This window comes from Diabrotica virgifera, chromosome 7 (assembly GCF_917563875.1).
Source record: "Diabrotica virgifera virgifera chromosome 7, PGI_DIABVI_V3a".
Taxonomy (NCBI): domain Eukaryota; kingdom Metazoa; phylum Arthropoda; class Insecta; order Coleoptera; family Chrysomelidae; genus Diabrotica; species Diabrotica virgifera.
This window is the reverse complement of record NC_065449.1, coordinates 241,646,479-241,673,264: the sequence shown is the minus strand read 5'-3', so window position 1 is coordinate 241,673,264 and position 26,786 is coordinate 241,646,479. Positions and strand designations below refer to the sequence as shown.

The following is a 26,786-nucleotide window of genomic DNA, read 5'->3' as shown; positions in this document are numbered from 1 at the left end:
GTGGCTATGTTCAAATATCATAACAAAATTTGATCAACTATTTATAAAACACTTACCAGTGAAAGATTCTTTAGCTTTGAATAAGCGAGATCTGCGGCACTCATACTAGTCACAGTTTGATGAGCTTTCACATTGGCATGCAACAATCATCTCTTCTATGTAAATAAGTCCAAAAATATAATATGAAAACTATTTAAAAAGGCAGTATAACCATTAACTAACTTTTTGTTTGTTGTTTCTCTTCCTACAAATTTTAAAACGCAACAAGCATACATTATAACCAAACCACAGTCCCACAGCTGTGCCACAGCTGCCATATTGGATAATTTTTGTCATGGCATTTGAACATCCAATCAGAACAAAGTTATAATGCGCATGCGCCCGGTCGCTAGGTTTTACCATATAAAATTTCACCGTCATTACGCCCGTAAAGAAGTATAACTTCAAAAATAGATTTATTCCTATGTTTTTAGTGTTAAATGCCCTGGTCTAATAAAAACAATGCCATACCTACATGTAAAATTAAAGTTGATGATCATAGTTTAGAAATATTATCATTTCTACATATTTTCCGGTCAATCTAAGCTATTTTTTTCTAGGCCTGATAAGAATAGTGTGTATTTATTATTAAAATCTAATGTGTTGCATTTTCATTTTCAAAAGAACTAACATTTGTGAAATTCTGTGAATTATCTACCTCGACAAATTGTATAGACATCTGTTTCTGGGTGCATGCTTTGTTAAATGATATACCTCCCTCTGTTTCAGCTACTTCTCAGCGCCCTGTAACCCTGTAAAGTAAAATTCTTAATAGCCTTCGCCCTTCATAGATAAAATTTTAGTTAACTGTACTGATATCGAACACTCGTGGAATACTGGTCCGACTCCGATATCAACCGAGTAGATACAATATTCGAAATCAAAATAGGTACTCGCTCTGATACGATTGGTACGAAGTAACGAAGTAATCAGAGTAATCAAAGTAACGATTTGACTCTCTGTTTAGTAATCGTTACTTTCGGTATTCGTAAGTAACGAGTACTTTGTAACGAATAGTTACAACGTAGTCAACATCACTACACTACAACTAACATTGACAGAGGTCATTTGGTAGATATTCTGGATCATTTTTATAAGAAATATTGTATTTCGGCAATTTTAATCCGGAATGGCCGGTTTATTATTGAGTTTTACAATTATAGTGCAAATTAGCCGAAAAAAGAATATAATAAACTACTCGTATAACACGTACGCCTACGAAATAACCACGTGGCTGACGATGACGTGGCAGTGATTGCTTACTCTCCCTCAATACCAAGTAAAATTTACATAATTATTAATTTTTTGTTCTAGTGTTATTTCTGCGTATAAGAATATGTCCGATCCCGAGGTAGTCTTTGTCAATGGAAATAATTCATTTGAAACAGAATGTGAAGAACTTTATGACGTTGTTAAACCATTTCTAAAAGTTTAGTTAACAGTTTAGTTTTTTGTTACTTTTAGCCTAATATATTAGGTATTTTTTATAACAATACATTGTATGGTTTAAATAAACAAAAAATCAGAAAAAATCGTGTTTTAATGTTAATTAAAAATTCCTAAAATAGTTTTAAAATGAAAACATCTCCGCCTATGGAGTATCACTTGATAAAAAACCGATTATTAACAGTTTTTGTTAAACTAATGAAGATATTTATGGTTTTATTAACGATAGGCTGATAAACCGTCACCCATGATATATATTATATTGACAGGCTAATTTTCACTACTAACGAAATAATTTACTATGTCTTAACACATAAACACACTGAGCTTTATCACTAACTATTAATTTTGATAATGTACTATTTCAAAACTAAACTTTTGTTCAATAATTCATTCGATGTTTCTTTACTCATTTTCTTACTTAACCTTCGGTTGTGTTCAGATGATGATAAAACTGAAGCAGTTTAGTTCTTTGAAAATGAGCGTATTTGTGATATTTGTTGTATTGAGTTTCGTGGTGCTACAGACGACAGGTTTTGTAACAGATAGAGGATGTCCTGCACCTAAAGTTGAAGCACAAAACAATGGTAAGTATTTGTTTTTATATATACAGTGTGAGTGTGATCCATTTACATTGGAAACACCTCAATTGCTGTAAAAGTAAAAAGTTGTCAACCGATTTTAACTAATTTTTCTTGAAATAAAAACATCATGTAAGAAAAGGCATGGGTACCTACATTGAGGCATAAGCATAACCCTTCTTTTTCTTTAAGTGCCATCTCCGCGACGGAGGTCGCAATCATCATAGCTATTCGGATTTTAGAGACGGCTGCTCTGAAAAGTTCATTTGATGTATATCCGTACCATTCCCTCAGGTTGAGCAGCCACGATATTTTGCGTCTCCCTATGCTTCTTTTTCCTTGAATCTTTCCCTGCATAATCAATAGGAGCAAGCTGTATCTCTCTCCATGTGTAATATGTCCGAGATATTCTAATTTTCTTATTTTGATGGTTATTTAAGAATTCCATTTCTTTATTCATCTTTCTTATAACTCTTTGTTTGTGACGTGTTCTGTCCACGATATTTTCAGAATTCTTCTGTACACCCACAGCTCGTTTGAATCTAATTTTTTATTGATGCCGCATTTAAGGTCCAAGCTTCCATTCCATAAAACAAAGTCAAGAAAACGTTGCACCAGCCAACCTAACTCTTAATATTGTTCTGAAGCTATTTCTTTGCGGCATTTATGCAATTTATTATTCTAATTGGGAAATAAGCCACAATTTAACTTGAAAAATTATTTTATTAACGTTTCGACTTCCATTTCGGATGTCGTTGTCAAAATACGTTGTATTTTGACAACGACGTTCGAAGTGGAAGTCGAAACAATTAAAATGAAGTGGAAGTCAATTAGAATAATAAATAACCTAACTCTTAGCTCCAACTTCAAATCTCTTGCGCAGAGCACGTCTCTCATTTTGTTAAAATTTGTTCTGGCCTTTTCTATTCTGATTTTGATTTCCTGTGGAGTTGATCATTGTTCGAAGGTATATGGTATATTGGTCGACTCGTTCGATATTGGATCCGTTTATGAAGAGATTCTCGTTATTTCTTTGAGTTTTCGATATTCTCATAAACTTTGTCTTCTTGACATTCATTGTTAGCCCGTATTCTTGTCCAAACTCTGCTATTCTGGTCACCAGCCTCTGAAGATCCCCAATATTTTCCAAGCGCGGCTCCTCCTTAGGGTCAATTGGTCAATGACCCCCCTAAAATAATCTCATAAAAATACCAATTTTATTAAAAATATCTTTTATCTAAAACTTCACTCTGAAATATAAAATTCTCTCTCAGCAGTCTGCATTGGCAAAACAAATATAATAGATATAATAACGTCGCGCCTCGCGCTATACACAAGCCCGTGGCTGGGCCGTATTTTAAATTGTCTATATACAGTTCTTATGGCTTATGGACAAATGCATGTAAAATAGAAAAGAGACGGCAGATAGCAATTTCGTGGGCGAGAGTGGGAGTGACCTTTCCGTCGTATACCTCTAGTAGAGTCGACGGCCTCACGTTTAGTTAGTTACCGTCTGCTGACCGCACTTCACGGCAGGTCTATATCGATCGCGGCGTATTTGCGTAATTTATTTTGTTTTGTTGGATTTTTTTGTGATTGTAACAAAAACAAGATGAGTGTTGTTGACGAAATAATTGCCTTAAAATCTGCTGGAACACTAAATTATGAACGGCGGCTTGAGAAAAAAGAAAGTGGTCGACCAAAACCAAACATGAATTTAAAACAAACAACAAAGGATAGGGGTAAGGACATTCAAAGATATTTTAAAGAATCAATGTACAATTTGTGTGATTGGATTTGTGGCTGCAGTGTGAGAAATGCATTTTTTTGCTATCCGTGTTTACTGTTTTCGAATGACGCTGTATGGGCGAAAAATGGAGTAACTGACATTAAGCATTTAAAAGTGAAAATTACAAAACATGCCTCTTCAACTACTCATATAAATTCATCAATGAGTTACGCAAGTTTAGGACGTGTTAACATAAGACAGCAACTTGATAGTGTATATCGTAAATCTGTGCATGACTTTAATGAATTGGTATCTAAAAATAGGTATATTTTAAACAAACTAATCGACTGTGTAAAATTTTGTGGAGTTTTCGAAATTGCATTGCGCGGTCATGACGAAAGTGACAGCTCCAATAATCGTGGAATTTTTCTGGGCCTTATCGATTTTGTTTCTGAACTGGATTTAATGTTTAAAGAACACATTGAAAAAAGTACAGTATTTAAAGGAACATCGAAAACAATTCAGAACGATATTTTAGAATCAATGTTAGCCATTGTGCATACTCATATCATGAAGGAGATTGGCCAGACAAATTTTGTGGCCATTCAAGTAGATGAGACCACAGACAGCTCCAATAAAACGCAGATGATTATCATATTGCGATATGTATTAACTGGTATTGTACATGAAAGATTTTGGAAATTTGTTAACCCCCTAGGTACTACAGCACAACATTTAACTAATGTAATATTGGAAGAACTTCAATTATTAAAAATTAATGAAGCACCTGAAAAATTGATTGCCCAAAGTTACGATGGTGCATCAGTCATGAGCGGTAAACTGGGAGGAGTACAAACAAAAATTAAAGAAATATACCCAAATGCACACTTCATTCACTGCTATGCCCATCAATTTAATCTTATCCTCCAAAAAGCGGCGAGTCAACACAAACCGATAAAAATATTTTTTGCAAATTTACACGGATTTTCGTCCTTTTTCGGCCGATCTCCAAAACGTACGATGGTTCTGGATAGAGTGGTTAAAGTAAGGCTACCTAAAGCTGCGCCTACTCGATGGGCTTTCAATACAAAATGTGTTGAAATTGTATACACTTATAAAGATGATTTAAAATCTTGCTTAGAGGAAATTATTGATGAGGAGCAAGATGGTAACAATATAAATCAAGCAACTGGTTTAAAAAGACATTTGGAAGATGAGCATTTTTTATTTTGGTTAAATTTTTTCCATAAAATAATGCCCCATGTTGATATATTGTTTAAACAATTGCAAATGCGAGACATTGATGTTATATCTGTCAAAAATTGTATCCTGTCTTTTAACAACAATATCCAAATAATTAGAAATACTATTTTGGAATCAGAAGTACCAAGCACATCAACAGCAAAAAAAAGAAAAACTACTGCAGAGGATCCAAAGCGACGAACTGCACTTGAAATTTGTGATATTATTATATCTGAAATAAATCACAGGTTTAGTTTCAATGATCATCTCATGATTTCACAGTTATTCTACATAGAGAAATTTGAAGCATACACTACCAACTTTCCGCAAAATATTTTAAAAATGGTGACGGCTAATTATCCCACAGTGAATATTTCCAAACTAAAATCGGAACTTGAAGTCTTATATTGTCGTGAGGATTTTCGCAATAGTGCTGGTGCAGTAGCCATACTTCAGCTTTTTATTAACATGAATTTGTCTGAAACATTTTCTGAAGCAGTGAAGTTATTAAATATTTTGTGCACACTCCCTATGACAACCGTGGAAAGTGAGAGATGTTTTTCTACTTTAAAAAGAGTAAAAACATTCCTGCGTAATACGATGGGACAACCTAGACTTAGTGCCTTGTCTATGCTGAGCATCGAGAAAACGCTTGTCAAGAGCATTCCAAATTTCAATGAGAAGGTCATAGACTATTTTGCAGAACTAAAGGATAGAAGAATTGACTTAAAATATAAAAATATTTAAAGTAAGTTTCGTTTTAATAAATTTACAATTTATTATACTATAAATATTCCTATCTATATATCAGTCAATAACCTGTTCATACCATTTTTCCTATATTTTTTAAAAGATTTACTCTAAAAAAAGACAAATTTAATTTTCGGAAAACTAGGGTAAATAGTATTGAGTTTTATCTAAGTCTGTATTTTTTATCTAAAATATAAATGCTAAAAGATCTTTTAAATACTTTAAAAAATCAACAGTTTGAAGTTTTCAAACCAAAATGACCCCCCTGAAGATTGACCCACGAGCCGCCGCTGATATTTTCGGATAAGATGACAGTGTCATCCGCATATCTAATGTTGTTAATGGGAACTCCATTTACCTTTATTCCAGCTGCTTCAACCCTCGAGAGCTTTTTTCGAGATCGCTTCCGAGTAGGCATTAAAAATATTTGGCGACAACACGCTTCCCTGTCTCACCCTAAGGTAGATGAAACCTTTCTGCTTATATTTGAACGAATGATCCTAAGAGGATTCGGTGGCATCTGTGAAAATGGTGTTTGGAGGAGGAGGTACCACAGACGAGATATACCACAGATATAAACATATAGACCAGGGCGCATCTGTAAAAATATTAGTACATTTGGACGTTGAGAGGTGACTCAAATTTTTTTGCAGGAATTGCTTGAAAATAACTCAAATAATAATATTTGAGTTATCCTCTCTCTCAAAAAGGTCCGGAACATTGTTCAAATAATCAAAATGTCAAAAATGAAGGAAAAATTCGATTTTTTTCTTCGTTTTTTGATTATAACTTTAAAAATATTCATATCCGAGAAAAGTTGTACTCACATAAAAGTTGCGTAATTAAATTTCCTACGACATGGAATTAGCTAAAAATTTAAAAAATAGTCACCCTTGTTGCAAAATAGCAATAATTGCGAAAAAAACATTCAAAAACAAGTATTCGCTTTTTACGTTTTTCAACCATTTATGCTACACTTAGGACCTTCATATTTCACGCAGAAAAACTTTATGATACAGTAACACAATACTGTAAATTTCATTAACATCGTTTCAATGGATCCAGCTTTCGCAAAAAAATTCATTTTTTCAAAATGTTACAGGACTGAAAATAAAGCAGATAGCAAGTTGAATTTTTTTTTGCGTATAGAAGTGTACTGTACCTTTCATTTGCAATTTGTAAAATTAAAATCGATTAACTACCACGGTGTGAGAAATTTTTTTTTTGATAAACATTAATTATTGGTGCTACGCGCAGGACAGCGGATAGTTTGCTAAGATTGGACATTCCAATGACGTTTGATAATGATTGATACATTTTAATTTTTATTACATTTCGATATAAATAAATAAATTTGTTTATTGCAAAATAAAAACACATACTCTATGGTAGATAAAAAAGGTATATTTCATATTATTCTAAAAAATAAAACTCTAGAAAGATTATTTAACCGAAGGATGAAATAACACTTTTTTTGGCAAAAACTTTCTTTGTTCATATATTTTAACTTAGAGAATAAAAGTTTATTATTTTTAAACATATATAATTGTTTAAACAATATTTCACAAGCAATAATAAAATTAGTTTGATTTTTGTGGAATTAAAATATTAAAAAATAACAAATTATAGAGTAAGAAAATAATATATAAGATAAAGATTGGAAGAAATTTTGGTGGAAATCAACTTTTGTGAATCGAACACCGCTGTCCTGCGCGTAGCACCAAAAATTAATGTTTATTTAAAAAAATTCCTGACGCCGTGGCAGGTAACCGATTTTAATTTTGCTAATTGCAAATGAAAGGTACAGTATTGTTCTATATGTAAAAAAAAATTTCAACCTGCTATCTGCTTTATTTTCAGTCCTGCAACATTTAAAAAAAAATGAATTTTTTTTGCGAAAGATGGGTTGCAAAATTTATTTTGCAAAATCTATTAAACCAATCTTAATGAAATTTCCAGTGTTGTTTTACTATATTATAAAGTTTTTTTGGGTAAAATATGAAGGTCCTAAGTGTAGCATAAATGGTTGAAAAACGTAAAATGCGAATACTTGTTTTTGTATGGTTTTTTTCGCAATTATTGCTATTTTGCAACAAGGGTGACTATTTTTTAAAGTTTTAACTAATTCTATATTGTAGGAAATTTAATTACACAACTTTTATAGTTATAATCAAAAAACGAAGAAAAAAATCGAATTTTTCCTTCATTTTTTGACGTTTTGATTATTTAAACAATGTTCCGGACCATTTTGAGTGGGAGAATAACTCAAATATTATTATTTGAGTTATTTTCAAGCAATTTCTGCAAAAAAATTTGAGTCACCTCTCAACGTCCATCTCAAAACAGATGCGCCCTGGACTAATATATTTGGTGGTAAAGAGTAGTACCTCTTATAAAAATAGAAAGACTAAGATGGGAAGGACATCTAGCACGATCACAGCAGAACCAACTTCCTAGAAGAATCCTTATGTCACGATCTGTGGGAAGTAGAAATAGGGGTAGGCCAAAACTTAGATGGAAGGATTGGTGTAGATGAGAATGGTAGAAAAATAGGCGGGCAACAGTTTATGGTGGTACAGGGTTGAGACCCCCGGTGATGGGGTTGATTAGGTTGAAACACTAAATACTTGAATATATTTATTTAACTCACTAAGTATTACAGTAACTAGTTGGTGTTGGATGGATGGACACCGTCTCGACTCTAACCAAGTCTGTTTCTGAATAATGAATAATCTCTGTCTATCTTTTTACGTATCTATAAATAAAACGTATTTGTTTGTTATGATTGACTATTCTTTAACGTGACCGTGAATTACTAATAGCAGCATTATTGCTGACTTGCTGTTTTCAATATGTGTGGCCTAGATTACATAAATCAATGCCACCTACTTATGAAATCCAAACATTGAATGTGTATAATGTTTACCCAAGACTTTTAAAAATTAAATCGATTAAATACTCTTATTTTTTGGATGCTAATATAAATCCTTTACAAGTTGGCAATGGATAGAACTGACTGGCATAATAGACTTGGGAAGGTCGAGGCTCTTTTATAGGGCTGTAGCACCATTGATGATGAATACCCTTCTTTCAATTTTTAATCTTATATTCCCATATTTCCCTTGTTAAGTTAAAGGTTTAGATAAGTAACTTAAATTGACTGGTATTTTAAATTTTAGATTCTATTAAAACACCTTTTCCTCTCATCTATCCAGATGCAGATTCAATGTTAACTATACTGCGTCTTCCTCAGGTAAGCATATATATCATTATATTTAACTTATTATGTTCTATATTTTACTTATTAAAAAATATATTCATGTTTCTAGTTCAGTGATCATGAAGGCGTACAAGGACTTTTAAGGTTATATCAAAGAGCGAAGGACAAAAATGCTGAGTTTCAACGAAGAAACTATAGAAAGAACCATCCTTTAATAGTTCTCGAAGGATTAGCAGGATCAGGTAATATTTCTTACCCTTTTATACTATAGTACCTTCTCACAGGAATTCTTGTTTCAACATCAATATAAATAACTTATCTAGAGGTTTTCCTTTTGTGCTAAATTTAACGCCAGTTTATATTTAAAGTCTTTTTTTTAATTTCTGCTTCCTGATATTTACTTTTCTTCTTTTTTCGTATCTAGAAGCAATTTTGCTTGTTGATTTTCGAGTTGATATCTCTATGGAAGGTTATCACTATGCGAGGTTGACTAACACTTATACCATTTGGCGATTTAAGTCTTGCTATTTTGATTAATCTTGCCTCCTCATTCTATTTTCTGTTTAATGCAGTGATGAGCGTGATAATAACCGGCAAAATAACGCAAAAGATGGACAACATAATGCGTTGTGAAATAAAATGAGATGAAACTAGTAGAGGTGGGAAATTATCGGTATAAACCTATAAAATATGACCACTTATAGTTTCCCACCTTTAGACGTTAGCTTTTTTTTTTCGTTTCGACTGACACAAATAAATGTCAAAATATGACAAGGTAGTAGCTGAATATTTTTTGCCCGACTGAATGGGAAAACTTTATTTGTTTAATTTTGAAATTAGTTTTTAAATAAAAATATTTTAAAAATTAAAACTTCAAATATTTTTATTTAAAAATGAATTTAAAAATTAAAGTAAAATTATTAACACATTAATCATATTGTGTTACTCACTCACTCATTTTATTCGTTCTAACAGCTCCGTCAAAATTATTTAAAATTAAAAAAATGTATGTCACGTTAACGTCATACATATGACTAAAGTCAACTAGCTCTTAGCTAACGTCTAAAGGTGGGAAACTATCGTAAAGGGTAATGTTTTATAGGTGAATACCGATAATTTCCCACCCCTACTATTTTCATCTGTTGTTATTTCACAGCGCATTATGCTGTCCATCTTTTGCGTTATTTTGCCGGTTATTAGCGCGCTCATCACTGATATGATAGTTTATGCTCTATACGTTACATTTCCTTCTTACATTTTCACTTCTCTTTCAGTCTTTCAGCGTTTGTGTATATTGTTTTAATACACGTTTTAATACATATTTGTTTTAGGAAAATCAACTCTTGTGAGTGGTTTATCGAAGAAGATCAATGGTGTACAATCCCATTCGCCTTCAAGCACAGTGGAAACGTTAAAAGATAAATTTGCTAATAATCCACTACTAGACAATATATACCATCGTTTTGCCCATTATATAACAGCATTGGAAGTTTATATATTGCTGAAGGATTCACCTGTGGTCCTGGATAGGTAAGATTTACTATTTGGCGTTAAAAGGTTTAATATTACTTCTCTAGTGCAGTTGATCCACTACAACATTAATAATATGACAGCAGAGACAGCAAATATTCTTTCTATACTGGTACCTCGAATGTTGTGTTGTGAATGATTTCAAATATAATTAGAAGCACACATAGACTATATTACATACTTTTTATAGTCATTTTTATCTCTTATAATTTTTTTTTGTGAGATCCAACAGCACCAGAGAAGAAAAAGATAATCAATAATGTATAAAAAAACTCCCAAAAATGTTAAAGTAAAAATTAGAATACCTGAAACAAGGAATGATTAAATTTCATGAGAGAAGAAAGAAAGACATATACAGTCCTCCTAAAAGGTTTACACAATTCAGAAAATTGGTTGGATACAAACATTTTGAAGCTGAGCGTGAATTTTTCTCGGCCAAATAATGACAGAGAATAAAACCTGGAATGTCTGTTACACGTCTGCATAAAAATATCTACAATACTGTCATACTTATACTTTATCACTTGAAATATTCAAAGTTCAGTTTTTATCAAAAAAAAATCATGATCGTTACTATTTTCAAACAGGGCAAAGATATTATTGGTCGATTTCATGCCTAACGCAACCTCAAGGTGCTAGTGAATAGTGTGGCACACTACACAAATTGAAAAAAAGTCTAATGATGGTGTAATGCTCCTTGACAACAAAGACAGGCTCCATAAGGCCCGGAATATTGAGAACCTAATCGTTTAATGAGACATTGTGACTCATCCACCTAATTCCCCTGATCTAAAACCACTTGATTACTATTTTTGTCAAAATTAAACGAGATATGGGGAATACAATGCTTTTTGATTAGAAAAGGAAGAAAATCAAGGCTGAAAAGTGATTTCAAGTGATAAAGTGGAAGCTATATAACCATGATATATAAAATCTGTAACCAGATTTGAAAAAGTTGTTTTTAATACTCATTATGTGAAGAAATAATATCGTATATTATCAATTTTAATAAAACATATCCATGGCTTAATATTTAATCAATATTATATTTTCACTTGTTGGAAATTACTATCCTATTGATAGTCTTTATGATGAAAAACTTCTTGGTATTTTTGAGAGAAAAATTCTTAGAAAGATTTTTGGGCCGCAAAATAAAAATGTTATATCGATACAACTTTGAACTATATCAGTTATATTATACCGATCCAGATATTGTGAAATTCGTTAAATTGCAGAGACTTAATTGGGCTGGACACAGTGCTAGGATGTCAGATCACGAATATACGAAGAGATTAACATTTTCAAAATCAGAGGATACAAGAAGTAGAGAACGACCACGAGGAAGATGGATTGATGATATGGAAGAACACCTAAATATTCTAAGAGTCAGAAGATGAAGGGAAGTTGCAAGGAATCGACAGGAGTGGCGACTTTTTTGTGAGCAGGCCAAGATCCACAACGGATTGTCGAGCCACTTATGATGATGAATATGAATAGTCTTTAACTCCTAACATTTAAGTACCCCGAAATATGTTAATATAATAATTATGTTTCAGATATTGGCATTCATCAGCAACTTATTCCATAGCTCGTGCTGCTTATAATACAAACGGAAAATATATACTGCCTCCAAAAGGTGACAAAATCTACAACTGGCCTAACGATTTACTTAAACCAGATGTAGTGATTTATCTCGAAGTTGATGAAGACATTCGGGAAAAAAGGTTATACAAAAGGGGTAAACAAAATGACGACACAGCTTTAACTGCTGAGGAAAAAGAGAAAATCGAGAAGACATTTGGAAAAAACGAAAGATTGTTGCAGAGGTGTCCAGAATATAGAAATAAGTAAGTATCATTACACTCTCTTCCCCATCGCATCTAATCTACTCTGCTTTATTATAAACTACATTATCTCGATGCATTTTTTATCTCTTTTTCTCTCTCTACAGTCTCTCTGTCTTTTTTATCACCATAGCAGTCATACCATTCACGAAATTCCAATCTTTTCTATCCAGTAAAAGTTTAACCAACACCTCCATTGTAAGCCTATCACTTAAGAGGCTACAGTAACGATCAACAGGTAGCAACAAACGCGTTCCAAGATTGCGGCTCTAATTTTGAATATTTTGTCGAGATATTTGGCACACATATTCGTAATATAATAAAGAATGGCGGTACAGAGCCCAATTTCAGAAATATGTTAGTACGTGGAAATTACTCTATAACTAAATAAAATATTGAAAAAAGGAGCCTGTACCACCATTAAAAAGAAAAAAAAACTTTCTTCAAATAAACTTTTTTATCCCATGCCTAGATTTTGTGTAATCTTGGAACTACTAAAATTTTTTATTTCTAACAAGAAATCGAACCTATTATAACTAAATAACTAATTAGGCAACATAGAGAAATTATCACTGTCATTTTGACAAACCTGCGTCAGATTTTCTCTAATCTGTTCTGTCATCTTTATCGATATCTGTTCAGTGCAGTAGTGTGTTAATTTAAGAATTCGTTTTTGTTGTTTCATAGGAAAGTAGTGTTTATTGATAGTTAATTTATTATATATTTGTTGTTGTTGTATAAGTTGTTGAATTCTTTGAAATAATAGATTGTTGTTAATTGTGAGTTTTAGTTATATGTAGGTAGGTAAGTATATTTTACGTAAAAATATTTCGAATTCTAATAAGTAAAGTTCTAGGAGGATTTTTTATTCTAAAAATATTATCACCGTGCCAAAATTATGCGAAAATCGAAATTTGTTTCGCTTCACAACAAAGAATGATTATTTATTCTTGTTTTATTATTAGATATTTCATGCAAGTACCTTTCTAAATACATATCTTAACATAAAATGTTCACCCATTTTGGTTTATTTTTATAAATATCTATTTATTAATAATAAAATCGTTTTCTATTACTTCCATTTAGCGCGACTATGATATTGTCAAAATATTAATCTTAGATAATGTCAAAGATTACCACTGTTGCCAAAGTTTATGATACTATCTCCCGAAGTTATATTTTGTGGCTACCTGTTGATCGCTACTGTTGACTCTTAAGCCCATCTCATATCGTCTTTAATTCATTCAGGAGTCGCATACAAACAGACTATGTTCCCCATTATCTTGAAACAACTATTAGACCGGGCAGTATCGTCGCCCCCGCTAGCGCAATTATTCCGATTCGATTTTTTTGCACAAACTTACTCAAAAAGAGGTCCTTATAACATATCCACAGGGTGCCGGGCGGTGCCGTGGTCGAAAAATTTTTTAAACATTTTTTTTAAACAAATTCACAAAAATAATTTTTTTATTTCCAATTTTTTTTTTTTAGATAATTTGGGTAATTCTGAGCAAAAAAGGTCTCTTGTCATTTTTCTCTAAAATTGACTGTTGTCGAGTTATACGCGATTAAAAATTTGAAAAATGCGAAAATGGCCATTTTCAAAGCTTCATAACTCGATCAAAAATGATTATTATGAAATTCAAAAAGTGACAAAATCAAGATTCAAATACCTTCTTCAGTGTTCTGAAGAGATTTTTGTCATTAATTTATTACAAAGCAGTTATTTTTAGTTATTAACAATTAGCGCTATAGTCCAACTGTATCGTCGCCCCCGTTGACGGAACTATTTTGATTAGATTTTTTTGCACAAACTTTCTCAAAAAGAGGTCCTTATAACATATCCACAGGGCGCAGGGCGGTGCCGTGGTCGAAAAATGTTTTAAACAATTTTTTTTAAACAAATTCACAAAAATAATTTTTTTATTTCCAACAATTTTTTTAGATAACTTGGGCCATTCTGAGCAAAAAAGGTCTCTTGTAATTTTTCTCTAAAATTGATTGTTGTCGAGTTATATGCGATTAAAAATTTGAAAAATGCGAAAATGCTCATTTTCAAGGCCTCATAACTCGATTAAAAATTATTATTATGAAATTCAAAAAGTGACAAAATAAAGATTGAAATACCTTCTTCAGCGTCCTAAAGAGATTTTTGTCATTATTTTATTACAAAGCTGTTATTTTTAGTTATTAACAATTAGCCAGTATAGTCCAACTGTATCGTCGCCCCCGTTAGCGGAATTATTTCGATTAGATTTTTTTGCACAAACTTACTCAAAAATATATCTTATAACATATCCACAGAGTGCCGGCCGGTGGTCGTAAAATTGTTTAAATAATTTTTTAAACAAATTCACAAAAATAATTTTTTCATTTCCAACAATTTTTTTTAGATAATTTGGGTCATTCTAAGCAAAAAAGGTATCTTGTAGTTTTCGTCTCAAATTGATTGTTGTCGAGTTATACGCGATTTAAAATTTGAAAAATGCGAAAATGGCTATTTTCAAGGGTTAGTAACTCGATTAATAATTATTATTAAGAAAGTCAGAAAGTTACCACATCAAAGTTTAAAACTTTGTTTTGTTTATTTATTTTTTTTTGCGAATGTTATTCAATTTTTCATCAACTATCGCCAAGTTAAATGCAAAATATTTTGTAATAGAATCAATCACGGCAATTATTCTAATTCATTCGCTTCAACAATTAAACATAACTCAAAGTTTAAAACTTTGTTTTGTTTATTTATTTTTTTGCGAATGTTATTCAATTTTTCATCAACTATCGCCAAGTTAAATGCAAAATATTTTGTAATAGAATCAATCACGGCAATTATTCTAATTCATCCGCCTCAACAATTAAACATAACATAATTTTAATAACAAATAGGTAAATGAAACATTTTTTAACAAATAAAATAGTCATATTTAGGAGATAGGATATTTCAAATAAGTAATTCCAAAAATTATATAGACAAATATATTAACAAATAAATATAACATAAAAATCTAATCGAAATAGTTCCGCTAACGGGGGTGACGATACAGTTGGACTATAGCGCTCATTGTTAATAACTAAAAGTAACAGCTTTGTAATAAAATAATGCCAAAAATCTCTTCAGGACGTTGAAGAAGATATTTGAATCTTGATTATGTCACTTTTTGAATTTCATAATAATAATTTTTAATCGAGTTATGAAGCATTAAAAATAGCCATTTTCGCATTTTTCAAATTTTTAATCGCGTATAACTCGACAGCAGTCAAGTTTAGAAAAAAATGACCAAAGACCTTTTTTACTCACAATGATCCAAATTATCTAAAAAAAAATTGTGGGAAATGAAAAAATTATTTTTGTGAATTTGTTTAAAAACATTGTTTAAAAAATTTTTCGACCACGGCACCGCCCGGCACCCTATGGAAATGAATATTATAAAGACCTCTTTTTGAGTAAGTTTGTGCAAAAAAATCGAATCGAAATAGTTCCGCTAACGGGGGCGACGATACAGTTGGACTATACCGCTAATTGTTAATAACTAAAAATAACAGCTTCGTAATAAAATAGTGACAAAAGTCTCTTCAGGACGTTGAAGAAGGTATTTGAATATTGATTTTGTCACTTTTTGAGTTTCATAATAATCATTTTTAATGGAGTTATGAAGCCTTGAAAATGGCAATTTTCGCATTTTTCAACTTTTTAATCGCGTATAACTCGACAACAGTCAATTTTAGAGAAAAATGACAAGAGACCTTTTTTGCTCAGAATGACCCAAATTATCTAAAAAAAATTGTTGGAAATAAAAAAATTATTTTTGTGAATTTGTTTAAAAAAAATTGTTTAAAAAATTTTTCGACCACGGCACCGCCCGGCACCCTGTGGATATGTTATAAGGACCTCTTTTTGAGTAAGTTTGTGCAAAAAAATCGAATCGGAATAATTGCGCTAGCGGGGGCGACGATACTGCCCGGTCTATATGTACCGAGAACACATTCTGTTTCTTCCTCTTTATAAGCAATTCTGCTTGTTCGTTGGCGGATTGATACCTCTATGGATATCTATATCTTTTGCGTAGTCGGCCGATACCAACGGCGTCACCAGAATGATCCTAAGGGGGGGGTTACAACTACTGGAGGGTCGCTGGGGGTTTGGAAAGTAAGGGTGTTAAGCGTATAGAGCTCAAAGTACATCCCAATAGGGGGAGGTTACAACCCCCAAAACCCCCCCTGGTTACGCCACTGGCCGATACTTCTTCTACCCATTGGTGATTTATCTCTTGCTATTTTGACCACACGTGTCTCCCCCATTCTACTTATGCGGTTATTCCATTCTTTTTTTCTATTTAGTGTCCATTCGTTTATACAATGGTTACATTGTCTTCTAATGTCTTCACTCCTCTTTCGATCTCTCAGCGTATTTCCTGTAATTCTTCTCAGTACTTTCATCTTAAGTAGTCTTTGTGTTGTGGCTGGATCGGGTCTTGTTTCTGATTCATATCTTATTGGTCTTAAACTGGCTTTATAAATTCTTGACTTCATCTCAGTGTTAATATGTCGGTTTCGCCTTATAGTGTTATCAAGACATACTGTCAGTCGATTTGCTTTTCTTACTTGATTTCTCACTTCTTTCTCCAGGTCTCCGTAGCTTGACAATGTAATTCCAAGGTATTGTATTTCCATTACTTGTTCAATACTGATATTCTTTTTCTCATGAGCATCTTTCAGTGCGTCATAGTTTTTCGATTTCTTTCTAACGCATTAAATTGTATGTGACAGAAAAAAAGGCACGTCTGTGATTAGAAACATTTATAACATTTAATCTAGTTGTCGATAGGTGGCGCTGTAATCGAAAAAAAATTATTTACGAATTATATAATATATCTACGAATATAATCTGTAAAATTTATAACACTATACAAATCAAAGAAAATAAGATTTTATAAATGCAATAAACACAATTGATTTATTTTTATGCCAAATTGCAAATAAAATGTGACAACTGTCAGATTTAACTAAAATGTCATGTTAGAATAAATGTTATAAAATTTATAATGTACACATGTACACATGTCTTGTACACATTTAATGTGTATTATCACGGACTTACCTTTTTTTCTATCATTTGTGACGCACTGAAAAATGCTCATGAAAAGGACCTATCAATTTATATTTTACATCTGATTGGTTCTTTACTGATTAATATTGTTTTAGTTTTCTGAGATGAAATTGTCATATTTAATTATTTTGCTCTTATGTTAAATCTGTGGACTAATCTTTGCAGGCCATCTTCATCTTGGGCTATCAGTACTGCGTAGTTTGCGTAACAGAGTATTTTTACTTCTTTGTTTCCCATGCTGTATCCTCTTCCTTTGTTGACGCTTTTAATGATTTCATCCATGATTTAATTGAAAAGCATAGGACTCAATGAGTATCCCTCTTATTCCGCTGCCTATATCTATAGATTCTCTAAGTTGTCCATCTATTCTAATTTTCATTTTGTTGTTTTGGTAGATGTTTCCAATAGTTTTTATCATATCAAGAGGACTTCTCTATTATAAATAAGATGGATTATATCTTTAAGAATACCAGAATCAGATAATAGTTTACCCTAAGATACTGGGTTTAGTGTTCCCTTATTACCCCCGATGATGGGGTTGATTAAGTTGAAACACTAATTACCGAAATATATTTATTTATAACACTAAATAGACAGTAACTAGTTGGTGTCGGGATGGATAATGTCTCTATTCTAACCACGTCGGTTTCTGAATAATGAATAATCTCTTTCTTTACTTTCTACGTATCTATAAATAAATCCCAATTGTTTTGTTATGATTGACTACACCTGAATGTGACCATGAATAATACTAATAGTAACATAATTGCTGACTCCGTTGTTTTCAAAACGAGTGGCCTACATTACCGAAGCAATATCACCCATTTACGTAATGTAAACAGTATATGTAAATAATATTTGTTTGAGACTTTTAAAAATTAAATCGATATGGATTGCTCTTATTTTTTGGATGCTAATATAAATCCTGTACATGCTTAACATACATGGTAATATTGGGGACACGCTTTAAATTCAAAACAAGATAATTTTCTCAGTTTTTGTGACTCTATTAACAAAACTTCTATTTGTTTTGTAGCGCCAGATACAGTTCTGTTTCATTCATTTACACTGTAATCTGCTCAATCGCTCTATTCACCCTTCCTTTAAATTTATATTTAGTCCTAGCCAAAGCCACAACTACCTGATCCTGAAGGTAGCCAACAAGCTGAACATCTGGCACTATCTGCAGTCTCAGCATCCCGTCTAGTAATTGTTCCAAAAGAGGTGTCCAGTGCAGATAATTTCTCTTATAATTAGTGTGACCAACTAGCCCGAAAAATCCGGGACATGGCCCGAATTACGAAGTCGTGTCCAGGCTTCTCGGTCTCGGACAAGGCTTCCGGGTCATCCGAATTTTCAACGATTTGGTAAAATTCTATTTTCAAATTTTGAACACGTTATTCTTTTAAGAATTCACATCAAACTGAATTGGTGGGAAAAAAAGTCAACAATTTCTAATAGTCGACCTAAACTATCTGTCTAGTGTAAAGTGTAAAACTAATACATCAAAAACGCATGCATTTTATTTCGTGGTATTATAGTTCTACGAAAACTCAAACTCTGTGTTTTTTCCGTTTCTGTATTTTAATTATCGTCTTCTGAAAAGTCGATTTAAAAACATGACAATATAATTATGATAATTATATTTTTATATTAGCCTAAGGTTCTGTTTACATTGAAGTCCAACATCAGTTAATTTTCTAATTTTTCCTTCTTTGAGTACGATTTCCGAAATAAATCAATAAAATGAATAAAGTTTTATATTTAAAAAAAAATGGCCCGATTTTCATGGGAATGTCCCGGATTTTAGGTATTTTTTTAGCCTTGTCCCGAATTCGACTCAATTGGAGTTGGTCACACTACTTATAATTAACTCCTCAGCCTTACCTATTTAACAATATAATCAACTCTTTCTATTAATCCTTCTTCTTCTTGTAGTTCCTTCTCCTATCGGAGGTTGGCTACCATTACAGCTATCTGTATCTTATTTCCGGCTACTCTGAAAAGATCTTCTTGTTCTTTAAGTACCGTGCCCAAATTTTTAGGCGTGGGTAGCTTCCATATAACAATTTGCCGATATCGTTCTCGATCTTGCGCGGCATGTAGTAATTCATCTGCTGATAAGCCAGTCCATTGACGAAGTTTTCGGAGCCATGAATATTTCTTCCGACCAATTCCTCTTTTTCCGTCGATCATTCCATTGTAGTCTGGGCAGATTATCGGAGAATAGGCCATTTTTGGGAAAAGTTATTTACCAGCAATTTTATTGCTGGAATCGAATCTTATGATTGTATATATTATTAATATAGGTATGCAAAGTCCGCAGATAGTGTGCTACTTTTTTTATAAACAAATGGGCGCATGAAAATCGTGTTTTTTTCAATTGTTGCTCTATAACTCCAAAGATTTTAACTTTACACCAAAAACACCCTAATAAAAATTCACCGCAATTAAATTCTGCTTACAGACGTGTTCTTCCCGATTTACTTCGACGAAAATTTTCCCCGGAAAATGCGGGTTTTTCCAACAATATCTTTAATTTTCAACTAAAATTTTATGTAAGTAATTGTTTATCAATAATTAAATAACTTGGTAATATAAAATCTCTTTTCGTATAGATTATAATTCCAGAAGCCGATGGAAATTGAATGAACAGTTTAGCAACAATTGAATTGTTAATTAAAAATTTACGGCCGCTATAATAACCACAATAATTATGATACATAAGAATAACTATGATTTTTGTATACAAAGACACTGTACCTATCTAATGTACTTTACAGAATTGAAATTGGACTATTTAAGCGGCCTCAGGAATATTTTAAAATTATAAACAATTTTTTGGCTTATAAACAAATATAATATCTCGGGAAATATTAAATTAAATTAAATCATGAAATCGGTATTGGAAAAAAAGCGGCAGGACGCTTCTTTTAAAAGAAAAAACGTTTAATTGTGATGAGTGGTTCTTGAGATACAACTGGTCAAAGTTGACCGGCATTTACGGCACAGATATAAACAATAGGATCATAATTTTCGAACCATCACCTTTTTATTTTTGTCCTCTTTCTCCAGACCAATTTTCATATCTTTAAAATACTCATAAGATATACAGTGGAACCTCGATAACTCGGATTAATCGGGACCACGACCGATCCGGGTTATCGAAAATCCGAGATTGCCGGAGAATATGGTAAAAATTAATAAAATACGGTATACTTACAGATAAACTCCGTTAGAATTGAAATAACATGAAATATTTTTATAAATATGCACAGTACATATTACCTACTCATTACAATTCTAAAAAAAACACCAAACCCAAACAATACAAGACACACAATACTAAAGACCATTGTTTATAAAAGAATTTTTTAAATAGTCTTTCCTAAATAATGCTGACAGTTTGAAATAAAAAGGAATATATACTACAGACAGCTGGCTGTTGTTTCTGCGGCGTGTACTATGAGTAATTTTTAATCTCGTGTTCAAATTACACACATAAGTACACGACACAGAGAGTCTAGACACATTATCTCTCAAATATTATATTACATACACTTTTATTGTTGAAAGGATTGTCTGATAATTAACTATTTTGATTGGAAATAAGCCACAATTAAATTGAAAAATACAAAATATTGAAAATCAAAATGTTTATCTGATGAAAATCGGTCCGGGTTAGCCGGACTTCCGGGTTATCGGGGGCCGACTTATCGGGGTTCCACTGTATTATTATAATAAAAACTATCGATATTACGAGTGAAAATTACCAAAAATAGCAAAATTCCTATAAAAAATGAGGTTCGAGAAAATGTAATCTCAAAGTTCAAAATCGGTATACGTTAAAAAATTGCATTTTCTCGGCTTCCCATGGAGCAATTTTCTTCATTCTTTTTTTGTTCCCAAGTAACTCGAGTAGAGCCATCTAACTAACGCATTACTAAATATCATAGTTGCTTTTGTTTTGTTATAATAAATTAATTTATTTATTCTAACAAAAATGTTTAATTTGTTTAAATAAAGATTGTTTAAATAATTATACAGCTTTCAAATGAGAATATTTGTGTTTTTAACGTTAAAAGGTACACTTGCAGTAAGTTTATCTAAAAAAAGTCTATAACTGGAAAAATATGTAGTTTTTTTTCTTATAAATAAATTAATCTATTATAACAAAACAAAAGCAAGTTTGACATTTAATAATGTCTTAGTTAGATGGCTCTACTCGAGTTACTTGGGAACAAAAAAGAATGAAGAAAATTGCTCCATGGGAAGCTGAGAAAATGCATTTTTTTAACGTATAAGTTACATATATACGTATACATATAGTGAGGACTTTATATCTGTACATAGTAGAGAGATTCCACGATAGTTTTTGCACTGGCACTGGAGTTTGTCTCCTTTTTTATAGATCGGGCATACTATACTTTTCTTCCAGTTGTCGGGTATTTTCTCTTCTTGCCATATGTCTTTGATGAGCGCGTGGATGTGACTTGCTAGGTGGTCGCCACCTACCTTATACAGTTCTGCTGGTATTTCGTCAACTCCCGAGGCTTTATTGTTTTTCTGGGCCTTAATAGCTTCGAGAACTTCCTCTATAGTTGGAGCTTCTACTCCATTATCTACTGCATTCTCTTCTACGTAGTTCATACCCATTTCATCTTCCATGTCTACTTGTGTTTCAAGTAGGGTCTGAAAATAATGCTTCCAGGTTTCTGTGACTTTCTGTTGGTCACTGATTATTTGCCCACTTTCATCTTTACACAGACTTGTTTGAGGTTTATACCAAGGTATTACCAACTTCTTATCTTTTTTAGGTATTCGTATGCCCGTCTAATTTCGTTGTTTTTGAAATTTTCTTCCATTTTTTCTATTTGTCCATTTTCATAGGCTTCTTTTTCTTTCTACATATCTTGTCTGCTTTCCGTCTTGCGACTTCAAATAATGTTCGTCTTTCCCGTGTTCTTCTTGTCATGTACATTTTGTGTGCTTCATTTCTTTCCTCTATTGCTTGTCTGCACTCGTCATCATACCATGCTCCTCTTCTCTCCTTTTTCTTGTTTCCCAGGGTAGACGCTTCTGCTGTCACTACTGCTGTTTTGATATTACTCCATTTGCCCTCTATGGAGTGCAGTTCTAGCGTCCTTCTCATTTACGACTTCTTGTTCGTACTTCTCTTTACATTCCTGGATCTTCAGTTTTTTCAGGTCCAGTTTGTTTGTTCTTTGTTGTCTTTCGTTTCTTTCCCTGTTAACTCTGCATCTAAATTTGGTTTGTAGTAAAAGATGGTCTGATCTACAGCATGCTCTTCGTCGTGTTCTCACATCGGAGATACTACTGGCTGGGAGAGATGAGATCTCATATTTCGCACCTCTGGTAATGTTGGCTAAATATTCCAGCTTTCTTGTTTTGATGTGCTTTATGACCTCGCAATCCTTTTGTAGCCTTCTTAACACTTCTACATCTGTAACTCGTTGGATCCATGGTATTTTCAAAAAACCTTCTATAGCACCACATCTCAAATGCTTCCAACTTCTTTATATTATCCACGTTTAGTGTGCAGCTTTCCATTCCATACAAAAAAGTCGAGAATACCTAGCACATAATATTTTTTTTTCATTTTTATAAATGCTTGTCCGGATTTATTAAAATGCGTGTTCAATGCCTCTCCTGATTTCTCTACCTTGGTCATTGTTATTTAATTATTTCGCAACTTTTTAAATTGATACTGGTAATTCGCAACTTCTTAATTTGACAATGGTTCTCCACCTCTCCCACTCCAACTGCACTCTTGATAGGATAGACATTCATATTTCTGAACAAGTGATCCCTAGATCCATATCTCGAGTGAATACCTCCTTTTCTTGTATTCCAACTTGCACGCCAGCTACTACCTTGACTGCTTTAACTTTGGCATTAGTCATTTCTACCAGTCCACATCTTCTCCATAGTAGACCAGGGCGCATCTGTAAAAATATTAGTACATTTGGACGTTGAGAGGTGACTCAAATTTTTTTGCAGAAATTGCTTGAAAATAAATCAAATAATAATATTTGAGTTATCCTCCCTCTCAAAAAGGTACGGAACATTGTTTAAATAATCAAAATGTCAAAAAATTAAGGAAAAATTCGATTTTTTTCTTGGTTTTTTGATTATAACTTTAAAAGTATTTATTTCCGAGAAAAGTTGTACTGACATAAAAGTTGCGTAACTAAATTTCCTACAATATAGAATTGGTTAAAAATTTAAAAAATAGTCACCCTTGTTGCAAAATAGCAATAATTGTGAAAAAAAAACATACAAAAACAAGTATTCGCATTTTACGTTTTTCAACCATTTATGCTACACTTAGGACCTTCATATTTCACCCTGAAAAACTTTATTATACAGTAAAATAATACTTTCAATTTCATTAAGATCGGTTCAATAGATTTTGCAAAATAAATTTTGCAATCCAGCTTTCGTAAAAAAAATTCATTTTTTCAAAATGTTACAGGACTGAAAATAAAGCAGATAGCAAGTTGAAAATTTTTTTGCTTATAGAAGTGTACTGTACCTTTGATTTGCAATTTTGCAAAATTAAAATCGATTAACACCACGGCGTCAGGAATTTTTTTAAATAAACATTAATTATTGGTGCTACGCGCAGGACAGCGGATAGTTTGCTCTGATTGGGCATTCTAATGACCTTTGACAATGATTGATACATTTTAATTTTTATTACATTTCGATATAAATAAATAAATTTGTTTATTGCAAAATAAAAACACATACTCTATCCTTTGAAATAACACTTTTATTAGCAAAAACTTTCTTTGTTCATATATTTTAACTTAAATAATAAAAGTTTATTATTTTTAAACATATGCAATTGTTTAAACAATATTTCACAAACAATAATAAAATTAGTTTGATTTTTGTGGAATTAAAATATTAAAATACAACAAAATATAGAGTAACATAATAATATATTAGATAATGATTGGAAGAAATTTTGGTGGAAATCAACTTGTGTGAATCGAACACCGCTGTCCTGCGCGTAGCACCAAAAATTATTGTTTATTTCAAAAATTTTCTGACGCCGTGGTAATTAATCGATTTTAATTTTGAAAATTGCAAATACAAGGTACAGTACACTTCTATAAGCAAAAAAAAATTTCAACTTGCTATCTGCTTTATTTTCAGTCCTGTAACATTTTGAAAAAATGAATTATTTTTGCGAAAGCTGGATTGCAAAATTTATTTTGCAAAATTTATTGCACCGATCTTAATGAAGTTTACAGTATTGTTTTAGTGTATCATGAAGTTTTTCTGAGTGAAATATGAAGGACCTAAGTGTAGCATAAATGGTTGAAAAACGTAAAATGCCAATACTTGTTTTGTATGGTTTTTTCGCAATTATTGCTATTTTGCAACTAGGGTGACTATTTTTTAAATTCTTAACCAATTCTATGTTGTAGGAAATTTAATTACGCTACTTTTAAGTCAGTACAACTTTTCTCGAAAATGAATACTTTTAAAGTTATAATCAAAAAACGAGGAAAAAAATCGAATTTTTCCTTCAATTTTTGACATTTTGATTATTTAAACAATGTTCCGGACCATTTTGAGTGGGAGGATAACTCAAATATTATTATTTGAGTTATTTTCAAGCAACTTCTGCAAAAAAATTTGAGTCACCTCTCAACGTCCATCTCAAAACAGATGCGCCCTGGACTATAGTGTTAAATAAGTGGTTATGTAACATTTGTTTACCTTTTAAGATATTGGTAAAATTGGCACCTCTAAGGAAGATATTGCCCTTTAAAATATTAACTCTCTTTCCCTACCACATACAGGGTGTTTGGTAAAGAATGGCCCATAGCTTAACCTTAGATTACTGATGTTAAAATAGGTCGATTTAAGCTAACTTACCTTAGTATGAAAGTTGATAATAACCGAAATACAGGGTGTTAAAGTTAAACTTTTATTTTATTTTATTCTTGAATATTTCCTGACAGGCATGGGATAATAACACGAAATTTGGTAAGCGTGGGTTTTTTGAGACGAAAAATCTAAACTCGCCACCAAAAATGATGTATTACCCAGATACGCCGCATACGCCTTTCTGCGCTCATTTAATAGGTTCAATTTTTTTTATTACCCACTCTACATACTTTTTGAATCAAAACTTTTATTCTCTTAATATTTTTACTTAAAAAAGGTACACTACATTTATCTCGCTAAACTCAACCGTTTTTGAGATAAACGCATTTTAAATCTGCGAGGCAACATAAATTTTTTGCATAATATCATTGTAGTTACACCGGTAAAATAACTTAAAACCATAAAAATTTACAAAAATGTATCGCAAATTTCTTCAAATGGAATTTGTGATGTAATGACATAAATATGAGAACTGGCACAATTATTATGGTTTTTAAGTTTATTTTTCGGGTCTAACTACAATGATATTATGCAAAAAATTATGTTGTATCGCAGATTTAAAATGCGTTAATCTCGAAAACAGTTGAGTTTAGCGAGATGAATGTAGTATACCTTTTTTAAGTAAAAATATTAAGAGAATAAAAATTTTGATTAAAAAAGTACGTGGAGTGGGGGATAAAAAAAATTGAACGTATTAAATGAGCGCCGAAAGACGTATGTGGAAAGATGTATTACCCTCTGGGTAATACATCATTTTTGGTGGCGAAAGTTTAACTTTGACGGTATTGTTTATTATTCGGTTGTATTCCGACCCTGTATTTCGGTTGTTATCAACTTTCATACTAAGGTAAGTTAGCTTAAATCGACCTATTTTAAGCTCAGGAATCTAAGGTTTAGCTATGGCCCATTATTTACCAAACACCCTGTATATCTGTAAGAAAATTTCCAGAATTAGATGCCAAGGATCTAATAATCTCAAAACCTATCAACTTTTACTTAGCCACTTTTTGTACTCTTTTCGTCAATTATAAAACATAAAATTATTTCGATTTTTGTGTTAAATAATCTATTTTTTCTTTTAGCATGATTTTGGCATATAAAAACATGGCCAATCCAGAAGTGACAATGCTTAATGCTGATTTATCCATAGACGAAGTATTAAATGCAGCGTACCAAAAAGTTGCGCCTCTATTGTAATTGGCAAAATAGATTTTTTTAATAAAGCAATTTTTGACTACAACAGGTTTGTTTTACTAAACTAAATTATTAATTCCTTTGGTTTTTTTTTCTTCTGTAGAAGACATCTTACTTTGACCATTATACAAGTACACTGGACTTTGGCAGACCTGGTTGATATAAACGTCCACCAACA

The 26,786-nt window shown here is 32.0% G+C and overlaps 2 protein-coding genes across 2 annotated transcripts in view; both read left to right on the top strand.

Annotated features, from left to right (window-relative positions):
* Positions 1–1,580, top strand: part of LOC114329042 (UMP-CMP kinase 2, mitochondrial) — a 28,304-nt gene extending 26,724 nt beyond the window's left edge. The window contains exon 5 of the mRNA XM_028278056.2: positions 1,354–1,580. Within this exon, the coding sequence (XP_028133857.2) occupies positions 1,354–1,474 (121 nt within the window). The 3' untranslated portion in view covers positions 1,475–1,580. The remainder of the gene's footprint in view (positions 1–1,353) is intronic.
* Positions 1,581–1,778: 198 nt separating this feature from the next.
* On the top strand, positions 1,779–26,654 carry LOC114329032 (UMP-CMP kinase 2, mitochondrial). The gene is made up of 6 exons (XM_050655657.1): positions 1,779–2,072; positions 8,967–9,040; positions 9,117–9,249; positions 10,339–10,537; positions 12,094–12,384; positions 26,497–26,654. Exons 1-6 carry the CDS (start codon positions 1,883–1,885, stop codon positions 26,609–26,611), a joined length of 1,002 nt encoding a protein of 333 aa, XP_050511614.1. The 5' UTR covers positions 1,779–1,882; the 3' UTR covers positions 26,612–26,654.
* Positions 26,655–26,786: the final 132 nt, after the last annotated feature.